The sequence below is a fragment of the Giraffa tippelskirchi genome, chromosome X, assembly GCF_054371585.1.
Source record: "Giraffa tippelskirchi isolate mGirTip1 chromosome X, T2T-mGirTip1v1.2.pri, whole genome shotgun sequence".
In the NCBI taxonomy this organism is placed as follows: domain Eukaryota; kingdom Metazoa; phylum Chordata; class Mammalia; order Artiodactyla; family Giraffidae; genus Giraffa; species Giraffa tippelskirchi.
In genome coordinates, this window is record NC_137289.1 from 141,658,114 (window position 1) to 141,670,580 (window position 12,467).

Below are 12,467 nucleotides of genomic sequence, written 5' to 3' on the forward strand. Positions count from 1 at the left end.
TAGTCGATCCTAAAGGAGACCCTGAATATTCATTGGAAGGACTAATGCTGAAGCTGAGCTCCAATACTTTGGCCACCTGATGTGAAGAGCCAACTCACTGGAAAAGACCCTGATGCTGGGGAAAATTTGAATGCAAAAGCAAAAGGGGGTGGCAGAGGATAAGATGGTTGGAAGGCATCACTAACTCAATGGATATGAGTTTGAGCAAATTCCAGGAGATACTGAAGGACAGGGGAGCCTGGCATGCTACAGTCCATGGGGTCGCAAAGAGTAGGACATGACTTAGCAACTGAACAACATTTTCATTAGTAACAGCCCAGTTTATTGTCACCCATCATCCAGTTTCATGGCCCAGAACCTCACAGGAGTTTCTCCATGTAAACACAGCCTTTGCAGAAGAATAGAATAGAAACATCTATGTCTAATTTTAGAGGAACACAGAGGACTTTCAAAACTCACTCATAATCATCAAGATTTTCCTCTTCTTCAGATGAACTTGACTCAGGGGAGCCCCTTAAGAAGAGAGGAAATGTGATTAATACACATACACACACACACAACACCAAGAAATGATCCAAGTGCCTCACAGTGCCATGTCAAATCCCACCCTGCTTTTATCCACATAAATAAAATCTGCACTGTTAGATTTCCCTTTTTTGCACTTGGGAAGGGGTCAGCAAAGTGAAGAGAAGGTTGCTCACAAGTTGAGCTCATGCCCAGTCTCATGAGAAATTGGCTCCTTGGTACAGGAGGATCCTAGGAATGTAGATTTCTTAGACTCTGTCAGAAGAGCAGACTCATGAAATAGATGAAATGCTTCAGGAACAGCTGTGATATGAAGTTAGAGAAAATCTTGGGTAGTGTATAGAGGTATTCTCAAAGAAGAGTTACTCAGCACTACATTGTTTTCTCTCTGGCTCACATGCCTGAGCCAGGTAGGTTCGTGTTCATGCTGACACCTGTGTATATCATGTATGATGGGTAGGAAATACCAGTGTGACCTCGGAAGTTATCCATTCAGACCACTTTCAGGGTTCAGAGAAGCAAACTCCATGTATTTGTTTGTTTTATAGTCACCTTAAAATTCAAGGCTAGTTGCAAAATTTTTACACCTGTGGTTAGTTTTCCTGCAGATGAAAGAAATCCTGGCTTTAACAGAATATCTGAAGTTGATTTACCATGACATCTTTGAGGTGTTGTGATTTATAACATTTCTTTCCCTTTGATTACTGCATGCCAAATCTTCACTGCTACAAAAAAGAGAGAGTTCATAAATTGATATTTATTTATAAATGTTAAATGACAAAAGTAATTGTTTGGATATGTTTTAGCTTTATTTAATATTGTGACCCATATATGTCACTTGGTTGGAAATTGAAGCTAATGAGTCATTTTCACATTTTCATCCTTGCAGTGACCCCACTAAAAAGCAGTCATTTGATAGGATGCCTAAACAAAAGAGAGATTTTAATAATGGCTCATAATAACCCAAACAATAGAAAACTTGGATTAATAAATCATCCTGACGGGGTTTACTCTGATTTTCTTGTATGTGTGCAAGCATTCTGTCATTAATATATTTTAATATAAGTTATTTTCCTCTTTGCTGTTATGCTTGCAAAGGAAAGTCCTGAAAATACTGAACCTTTTAACTCCATGTGGACACACACAGATCTGCAGGGTTCTGTTCATCCTCTCCACCCATCATTTTATCTCTTTTACTTGGTGTGTGAAGCAGCCCATGAGGAAGTGCCGACTTCTCCAAGTCCAAAGGCTGTTTTAGTTGGAAGGTAGGACCTATTTCCTGTTTGCCTTCACAATCCAGGCTCTTTTTCAAAACCACAGTTCAGAGTGACAAGCTTCCTTGACAAGGAAGTGCTCCTCTGGCTGCAGTTCAAGGAAAGCCTGGTAAGCCCCAGCTTCCCAAAGAGCCTTGCTCACTAGCAAAGCTTTTTCCCTTCAGCTCTTCATAAGAAAGCTCTTATTTAAAAATACCAAGCAATTTATTTAGCCTTTCTGTGGTTTTTAAGAACGTGGAGAGTGTCCATCAGTTGTGCATCACTTAGGTTTATCCACATGATGGAATACAATATAGACATTCACAATAATCAGGTAGCTTACACAACAATGGGAATGTAATGAACACTACTGAACTCTACACTGCAAAATGACAAAGGTGGTAAAATTTGTGCCGTTTTACCACAGCTGAAACATTAAAAAAATTAAAATGTAGTATATCCTCATGTCTTCAAATAGGAAAAATGTCCTAGATGTGAAGTGAAAAGTGCAAGCGGCAAAGAAGACGGTAGGTGAAGGTGTACGTCCTGAGAAGGCAGCCACAACCTCGTTTGAATACCCGTCGTTAGCCAGTGATGCTGAAGCACATTTGCAAAAACCTACCCACTCTAAGCTCTCTCAGATAAAGGATATATTTCAAAGATTCAGTATTCTGGAATGTGGGGTTATTTGGAGGAAGAAGGAAAGAAAGGAAAGAGAATAAAGTGCTCAAGTATTGTACACATCATTAGATTCAATCATCTAAATGGAAAGTGTGTGGTGCTGAGTCCCAGTGGGGCCACCACTACCCTCGGCTTCCGGCTCAGGCACTGAGTATTCTCTGAGAGGGCGGCCCTGTCTCAGCTATGGCCCGTGCAGACCGTGCTGAGGCTCAGCTCCGATGCAGTGGGGTAATGTCTACTTGACGTGCTGTGCAGCTGGACTGAAAGCTGGGACTTACCTTTTCAGTTTTCTTACTTGCCACCAGTCAGGGAAGTCTTCTTTTGGAATATACTTCATGTTGATGTTTGACTGGGAGCCATAGTTTTTCTTGGAATCACTGTCATACTGGGCTAGAGTGGTACTTGAAGATGGTTCATCTACTTTGAGAATAGGAACTGCTCTAGGAATCTTCAGCTTTGGAGGACAAGAGATTCAAGTACATCACAGTGAGGCACAGATTCATGAGCTGGGAACTGACAATCAAAGTATATCAGCTCTTAAATTAAAAAAAAAAGGAAGGAAAGAAAGGGGCAGTAGCTAGTAGTCACAAGACATGGAGCAACTGGAACTCTCATACTTTCTTGGTTGGAGTATGAGATGCATGACCACACTGGAAAGTTGTTTGCACATATCCTAGGACCCAGAAAGTCAATATATACACCAAATAGTGAAACCAAAAGACATATAAAAGAATGTTCCATAGCATAATTATTTCAATTGAGTAAAAACTGGAAATGACCTAAATGCCCAATAATAACCTTATTGTGGCTGTAGTTGGCTAAATCATGCCCTTTCCCCAAAGATGTTTATGTCCCAGTCCTTGCAACCTGTGAGTATGTCATTTTACATAGTAAAACGTACTTTGCAGATATGACTAAGTTAAGGATCTTGAAATGGGGTGCTTATCCTGTATTACTGGGATGAGCCAGATATAATCACAAGGGCACAAGTGAAGATGCAAGATGTCAGAGATTAGGGAGCAGGTATAAAGATGGAAACAAAGATCAGAGAGGAAAGCAGATGCTACCAATCTGGCCCTAAAGATGGAAAAAGGGGCCAGGAGCCAGGGAATGTAGGCAGCCCCCAGAAACTAGAAAAAGAAAGTAAATAGATTTTCCGTAAAGCCTCCTAAAGGAACACAGCTGTATAGACCCGATTCTAGACTTCTGACTTTAGAACTGTGAGAGAAGAACTTTGTGTTGCTTTAAGCCACTAAATGTGTGGTAATTTGTTACAGCAGCAATAAGAAACTAATACAGCATTATATTCACACAGTGGGATTCTGTACAGCAATTGAGGGTAAACTGCAACCACATACTAAACTATGAGTGAATCTCATGAGAAAACAGGCAGTAAACAACTATATACTTTATAATTCCATCTATATAAAGATCAAAGCTAGGCAAATAATCTATGATATTATATGTTAGCCTAGTGATTACTTTTGGTGGGATGTAGTGGCCCAAAGGGAAGATGAGGGTGGTCCTTGGGTTCTGAGATGTTCTGTTTCTTAATCTGAGTGTGGGTTATACAGATATGTTTGGTTTGTGAAAATTCATGAAGTTGTCCACTTAGGACTTCTATACGTGTCTAAGTGCATGTTATACTTCATTAAAAATTCATATAGATATATAATCTGAATTTAATTTTTTCACATGCTATTTTTTTTCCAGGGAATGACATCCTAGACATTTTAGCTATGCAGGGCACTGCTATTTATGAGCTGTGAGGTGCTTCTTTCCAAAGATAAATGCAGTAGAAATTTCCCTAAACAGAAATCTAAACAGAATGACTAGAGCAGATTTTAATTTTCCTCAGCTCAGTAAAACAAGTCCTCTACTGAATGATCTGGTGAAAACAAGCAGAGGAAAACATGCTTTTCACAGTATCCTCCATGATCCCTGACCACTTAGGGCAGCTTATAATCAAAACAGACTTGGGAACCTTTGGCCACTGATTTGCCCAACTGATCATTTTCAACACATTTCACAAAGAATTCCTCACCAGAGACTAGGTGCCGGTTTGGGCTCCTAAATTTTCCTCTGCTCTTAGATTTGTTTAAAATAAACTTTACTGGAGCACAATTTATATACCACATACCACCCTTTGTTGTATTCACCCTCTGTGATATATATGGGATTCAGTGACTTTTAGTAAATTTATCAAGTTGAGCAATCATTGCCACCATCCAGTTTTACCATTTTCCATTACTCCTATAAGATCTCTTGGGCCAATTTCTAGTCAATCCCCATTCCCATCCTGACCCTAGGTAACCACTAATTGACTTTTGCTTATTTTGGACATTGCTTTTAGGTGTTTTACAGAGCCATAATTTTCAAGCTTCAGAACTGAAGCATGTATCCAAACCAAAAAACAATGTCACTGATAACAACATAAAACCCCCAAACCTTAATAATTCTATCAGTTTCCTAGGACCACCATAACAAATTTCTACACATTTAGTGGTTTAAAACAACAGAAGTTTATCCTCTTACAGTTCTGGAGACCAAAAGTCCAAAAGCAAGTTTTCATTGAAAGGCTGTGGGGGAGGACCTTTGCTTGCCTCTTCCAGCTTCTGTTGGGTCTAAGCATTCTTGGCTTGTGGCATCGTAAGTCCAATCTCTGCTTAGGTCTTTAAGTGGCTACCTTCTCTGTGTATCTCTCTGTTTTCCCTCCTCTTCTTATAAGGACATCAATAATTGAATTTATGATCTATCCTAATCTAGGATCTCATCTTGGTCCTTAACTAATTATATCTCCAAGACCCTCTTTCTGGTCACATTCTGAGGTTTTGGGTAGACATGAATTTGGGGAGACAAAATTCAACCTGTGACAATAATGGATTTAGTTTTGTCTTTCATGTTGGTTTACAAAAATTATATGTTGTTTTATTTTGGCTGTGCTCCACAGTATGTAGTTCCCTGACCAGGGATGTAACCCATGCCCCCTGGAATAGAAATGTAGAGTTCTAACCACTGGACCACTAGGGATGTCTCAAAAAATTATATGGTTTTTATTTTAGATAGAAAGAGAGAAGTAAGTATGCATAAATATGTGTAGGTGAAAATAAGTACCCAAGCCACCACAGAGCTGATGGGTGGATGGAGATGCTCCCTTCATTTCAGGTGAGCTTCCAGAAAACTACTGGGAGCCCATGTTATATGTCTCGTGGCATTTGAGGAGGCTGACACCTACCTGGGAAGCCTAAAAGCAGGAAGTTATGGCTTTGAACCCAAGAAAGCAGAGCAGAAGGATAGCCTGTATTGTGAACTTGAGCCACATACAGTTTTACTAAGCAGAGAGATCAAGGCTCTGTTTGTTTTCCTGTAGGCCAACTCCACCCTTGAGAGGGTTAGCTGGAAGCCATCTTGAAAGGAACTCTGCTCAAAATGAGTGAATGGACCCAGTAAAAAGTTGGAGGCATAGAAACCGAAGAGCTAAGGTCAAGACATTTGCTCTGTCATAAAACTACACCCCAGGGGGAAACCCATGAAAGTCTCCCATATGATAAAGAGTCAGTGTTAGAAAACTGTCTCACCCAGAAGCCACCACTACCAAATCATGATGGGGCCAGCCACATATGACTCTCTTTTTCATTAGACCTTCTCTTCCTGATCCTCGATCCTGAAAGGATCAGAAATCATAGCCTCTCCATGACCTCTTCCCCAAAGCAGGCTGCCCTCTGATGCAGACTTGAGCTAAGGGAAGGGGGTAAGTTTTAACTTGAAATGGTGTTTGGAGTCATATGATTATAATATTGAATGGATCACTTTAGAGGCTGTTCTCAGGACTACTAGTAATTGGGAAAATTTATTTCTTCTGAGGTGACTGGAAAACTATGGAATCTCCAGGTTCCATCCAGGAACAGAGAAGAAAGCACACTGAGTGGCTTTGAAAAGATAATGGAGGGAAAGAATTATATTCTGCTTGTGTGTCCTGTGGTGTCCCATTCCTTTACCAGGGCACTTACATGAGGCAGACTTAGCCATGCTGGTGGTAGAGGAGGAATGCCAGCCAATAATAGCTGCCTGTTATATGTCATACCATCTTAAGGACTTCTCTGTCATACACCATTTTTTGCATTTACAGGTTAAAAAAAAGGCTTGGTCATCAAATGCAAAAATATAACATGATAAAATGGTTCTATGTTTGAATTTATTATTTGCTACTGCCATGGCTATTGGCGATAGCTCACATCTCTCTCTTGCTGGGCATTCTGAATGGAGCCCATGTATTCTAGTCTTGAATTTGGCAACTCTCGGTTTATTTAATATGTCCTGACTGTGAAAAAAAATTGAAATGTTGACTTACCACTCTGTCTGGGAAGATGGGAACTCTGTGTTTTTCTTCTTTGGGTGCAGTGTGCAGATCAGCATCTGAAGAGTAAAACCAAGTAATATCAGAAGAAAATTTAAATAAAATAAAACACCCAATGTTGTGGATCAAAAGAGTGAACTGGTTTGTGTGAGCAGTATTCCAGATTACATGGACTTAGACACAACATCTGGAGTGACTATGTTGCTCTTCTGTATGATATCCAGCTCAAATACCACTTCATCTTTGATTGTCAGTATCTTCCCAAGCAGATAAGAAATTCAAATTGCTCTAAATTCTATAAGCTGTTAATTTATACCACATTGTCACCTGGTATTTGAATAATAGATATCTAATCTCATTATTCAAATACCAGGTGGCAATGTCAGACTTTATTTTTGGGGGCTCCAAAATCACTGCAGGTGGTAATTTCAGCCATGAAATTAAAAGACGCTGACTCCTTGGAAGTAAAGTTATGACCAATCTAGATAGCATATTAAAAAGCAGAGACATTATTTTGCCAACAAAGGTCCGTCTAGTCAAGGCTATGGTTTTTCCAGTGGTCATGTATGGATGTGAGAGTTGGACTGTGAAGAAAGCTGAGTGCTGCAGAATTGATGCTTTTGAACTGTGGTGTTGGAGAAGACTCTTGAGAGTCCCTTGCACTGCAAGGAGATCCAACCAGTCCGTCCTAAAGGAGATCAATCCTGGGTGTTCATTGGAAGGACTGATGTTGAAGCTGAAGCTCCAATACTTTGGCTACCTCATGCGAAGAGTTGACTCATTGGAAAAGAACCTGATGCTGGGAAAGATTGGGGGCAGGAGGAGAAGGGAACGACAGAGGATGAGATGGCTGGATGGCATCACTGACTCGATGGACATGAGTTTGGGTAAACTCCGGGAGTTGGTGATGGACAGGGAGGCCTGGAGTGCTGCGGTTCATGGGGTCGCAAAGAGTCGGACACGACTGAGCGACTGAACTGAACTGAATCTCACTGGGTAGTGTCTGTGACCCTAGGATTCAGAATCTGTGTCTGATTCTTCTTTGATTGGCTCATACACAATGCATATAAATAGCTGATTTACAAGTGAACAAATCTATCCTAAACTTTTTCCTCTCCCTGTTCTTAGTATAATTGTTGATTTTTCTTTCTACTCACACATGTAGATAGATATCTAGGCTGTGAGTGTGAAACCAGTATATGCCTTATAAGTAGGGTTGCCATATGGTTTATTGACCCAGCTGGGACATTTCTGACAGTGATAGATAGGCTTTTAATAATTATGCCAGGTCCCCAGCTGAAGAATGAGACTGTCTCAAACAAACTGGGGTGTATGGTCAACTTACTTGTAGGCCATGTACTTTGGAAAGATGCCCAACTGTTTCCTTCCTAGTAGATGTGCCTGTGGGCTGCCCTGTAGCTCACAGAGGAGGAGGTTGGGGGAGTAAATTACACTTAGGCAGATAGACAATATCACAACTGCCTGTGAGCCTAACACCTCTACTAAATTCTGTAGTTTTCTTCAGAAGCTGGCAGAGAGCCTGTGGCACCCAGGACACATGGCAGGTGCCATGCAGACAGAGGCCAGGAAGATGATCCCAGGGCAGTGCTCTCTCTGGCCTATTTTCTTGCTCTTTCTCAGGGAGTTAGGGTGAGGTCAGAGCTGGAATCTGGCCTGCTGAGTAATAATGCCGACCACAGACAGAAACACTGGGGTTAATGATTAATGTTACAAGGAAACATTCCTCTCTGGCCTTCACACTGGAGGGAAGATCCATGCACAGTACATTCTGTATAGTTCATTGAATCATTATCATGCATGAGTATAAAGGGCAATATGATCTAATTAAGATCAGTAAATAATTCATTGTGTGGTTTCATTGAGATGGGAAACACAATATTTAGTCACTGATTTTGCTGCAAAATTACAAGTAGTAACATTAACATGATTCTCAGTGAATTTGAATAATATTTCATATCCCTGTTTGTTTTACAGTTCTTGAAGTTGTTATCATACAGCTAATCTCATGTAATTCTTTAAAGTAGTTATAATCCAAGCATATTTTGTCCAGGTTGGTAAAACTGTTACCAAAACAAGTTCTCCTTTTTATTTATCAACAACTTAATGTTGTTAAACAATGATAAACTTCTAAAATATATGATTGTTTCATGTAAGTATCTTGGTGATAGAACGGGACTCCACAGGGCACGAGCAGAAAACAGCATAATTCTTTCCCTCCATTAGGCCTTCAAAGCCACTCAGTGGGCTTCCTGTCCCTGGATAAGGTCTCAGACAGACAGATTTCCCTAGGAATATAACTCTGGATAGAATCTGCACATAAAGCAAATCCTACACTACCTTCTCTGTTGTTAAGAGGAAATCAACAAACATATACAGAATGGCAAATCATTTTAAATTTATCTTTGAAAACTTGGCCATCCATCATTTTGGTATCTATGGCAATACTTATATTTTATCCTTTGGCATTTTTTAAAAGAATGTTGGTGTTTTTAGTTTATGATGTTAGTTTATGAACCATGGTGATGTATGTTCACCACATTCCCCTCTTTTGGAGTTTATCTTAAACCAGGAAGAATTTTGGAAGGAAATAAACAGCTCCTTTTTTGATTTATGATTCCCTTCAAAAACATTTCTCATGACATGAATGAATGGCAGATGTTCGTGTTGTTAATTATTTTATGGACCGTGACTCAGTTGACTCTGGAATTATGTTTCATTTGTCAGATAGCATGTTCAAGGCTGGGTATACATGACTCTGACCAATCTGGCACATTTTGTTTTCCCGAACTGGTGAGCTGCTCTGGCATTTGCCAGTTTTGCCTAAAGGGCATTGTCCACCCAGGGTCCAGCCCCACAGAGGAGTCACATTACATGCTTCCCAGAGAGTACATCCTGGGGCCGCTTTGCAACTCTGCTGGCAGCACAGGAACTTCCCGTCCACGAAGAACCCACTGTGGTACTTGATCAGCAGGTGGGGGTTGCCCCTTATCTCTGGGGAGCAGGCAGGAAGAAAACACAGCATGAGCAAATGTTGACCCAAGAGAAGAAGCACATTCAGTAAGTGCTGTCATCATAAAACAATGAAAACCTCATTTTGCCAGCAACCAGCCTAAGAGCAAATGGTTCCTAAAGGATGTAAGTCTTTCACTCAGAAGTTGAAAAGCCAAAGAAAAAAGTCTAACTGTGTTTATAGTGAGAACACACAATAACTTTAAATCTTAAAAAGATTTAGTCTTTAAAAAAACCTACTAGAAAATACATATACACATCAGCTTGGTGTTAGGATTTTAGAGTAGGACTAGATCTTAACAAGAAGAAAAGAAATTTCCAATAAACATATACTCCCCCTTCCACTTTTTATTTTGAAACATTTCAAATGTACAGAAAAGTTGCTAGAATAGTGAAGGAAATGTCCATATATCCTTCTCACAGATTCACCTATTTTTAACTGTTTGTCACATTTGTTTCTTCTTCTTCTCTCTTTTTACATACATATTATTATTATTATTGTTATTAAAATTTTATCATTATTTTGCTTAACCATTTGAGAGTAAGTTGCAGATATCATGACCTAAATAATGTCACCCATTAATACTTTAGCATGTAACTTCTGTTAACAAGGACATTCCCTTACATAACCATAATGCAATGATCACATTGAAGAAATTTAACATTGATACCATACTAGTACTTAATATACATTTTGTATTTAAAATTTTTCCAGTTTTTCCAACAATGCCCTTTGTAATCATTCACTTTTTTCCTGATCAAGGATCCAATCTAGAATCATACATGGCATTTAGTTATCTAGTTTTTCCTGATCTAGAACAGTTCCTTGTCCCTTCTTTGTCTTTTGTGACTTTTGACCTGTTTCCACAAAGGATTAGATGGGAATATGATACTAAGGAATATGGGACTACTTTTCTAGGAGTATGTGTGTATTTAAAAAAAAAATGTGGGAACAGGGCAATGTTGAATGCAAAAAAATGAAGTTCCAATATTGGAGTGTAATACTGTGTCTGTAACAAATTCACCTCTCTCAAAATGCAGCAGAGAAACCTACAAGGTCTTAGTAGAGAACAGTTCAAGAAGAATCTCCAGGTAGGAAGGGCTGGTCTAGGTGTGACTTAAACTCCTTCCTTCTTGATTTTATATTCATCTTGAGGATTCCTTATTTTGATCTCAGGAAAACAATGCTCCTTCTTTACAACCCTGACTCCAGGAAGTGTCTGGGAATAATAATATCTACTTTGATGGGTCATTGGGAGGAGATGAGCCCATGTATGTAAAGCATCCGGCATAATGTGTGGCTCAGAGGAGGTGCTCAGCGAACAGTGGGCTTTAATGATATCATTTCCTTAGTTTAACTCAACTTAGATAAAAAACTTGGCATTAAAAAGCATTACCAAATATTAATGGGAATTAAAGGGAAATTATTACAGAAGTCACAAAAAGCAAAAGAAGTTAGGTTTATAAATACTAGTTCTTGACCTTACTCCCAAATGGTCATTGCAATTCCTTGGGTACATTACATGCCTTTCTGCTCTGTAAGCTCCTGGTCTTTATATACCAGAGTTACTATTATTTCCTATTACATGAATTTAGCTTCCTGGGTAACTAATTGTTTTCCAATCAAGTCCAGAAGTCCACATTGCAATACTCCTACCATCTAATAATGACAGTAAGAGAAACTCATATATTAATATGTGTATAGGACTTCATATTTACATATTTTCCCTCACTTGCACCATTTCATTTAACCTACTCAACAAACTTGAGGGGAGCTATTATTGCTACCATGGCTCTTACAGAGTCAGGTAAGCTAAGGTACAAAGAGGTGGTGTCGCCTGATCAAATTCACTACCTAGCACATTTGAGACTCAGACCCAAGCTCTTTCTACTATATTCCAATGCTCACATGCCCACTTCCCTGCCAAACTCCCTTCAATTTTAATTTTTGGAAAGAAAGGAACACTTTATTCCCATCTGGTCAGCTGAAGTCAGAGCCATGGTAGCTGACACTCCTGAATCAGCCCAAACCCAATCAATGTAGGTTACCATCTGGGAAATTCCGTGTCTCCGATGTCCACCTCAGTTTATAATGCCTGAGGCAAATAATAGACACAAAAACGTTGGGACATGGGTCGGGGTGGTGTCATTCTAGACCAGGGAAACTTCATAGGAGAAAGGATTTGAGTGAGGGAACCGTTTTTTTTCCTGTGGCAGATTGGTTGGCCACCCTGACAGCTGATCTCACCCACCTTCTCTCTTGCTATCATCTAGCACAGAGGCTGGAAAAGCCAGATGCCATCTTCTAGCCTCCTTCTCATACAGAGATGGCCGTGAGACACAGTTTTGGCCAATGAGACACAAGCAAGAGTTTGCAGAGAAAGCTTTCTGGGAAAGCTCAGAGCCTTTCTGGGAGCCCCTAAGGATAGCAGAGCAGAAATCTAGAAGGAGCCAGTGTTCCTGCTGACTTCATTGAGCTGCTGCACCAGTCCTGGGCTTGTTTACCTCTGGATTTGGAAGAGGAACAAACATGTATTTGTTTGAGCAGCTGTGTGGTGTCTTTTTACCTGCGTCCCAAAAGCATCACTAACTGATGCAAAGGGCTTACTGTGCACAGGGCA

The 12,467-nt window shown here is 39.9% G+C and overlaps 2 protein-coding genes across 3 annotated transcripts in view; one reads left to right on the forward strand and one right to left on the reverse strand.

Annotated features, from left to right (window-relative positions):
• Positions 1-12,467, reverse strand: part of BMX (BMX non-receptor tyrosine kinase) — a 46,159-nt gene that overhangs the window by 21,282 nt on the left and 12,410 nt on the right. The window contains exons 5-9 of one of the 2 annotated variants that reach the window (XM_081565282.1): positions 9,709-9,828; positions 6,811-6,875; positions 2,738-2,913; positions 1,179-1,250; positions 460-513 (exon numbers count right to left, since the gene is read on the reverse strand). In XM_081565282.1, coding sequence (XP_081421408.1) covers positions 460-513; positions 1,179-1,250; positions 2,738-2,913; positions 6,811-6,875; positions 9,709-9,828 — 487 coding nt within the window. The remainder of the gene's footprint in view (positions 1-459; positions 514-1,178; positions 1,251-2,737; positions 2,914-6,810; positions 6,876-9,708; positions 9,829-12,467) is intronic. The other variant, XM_081565283.1, reaches the window with a different exon arrangement.
• The window catches only part of PIR (pirin), a 215,981-nt gene that overhangs the window by 18,612 nt on the left and 184,902 nt on the right, over positions 1-12,467 (forward strand). The window lies entirely within an intron of this gene.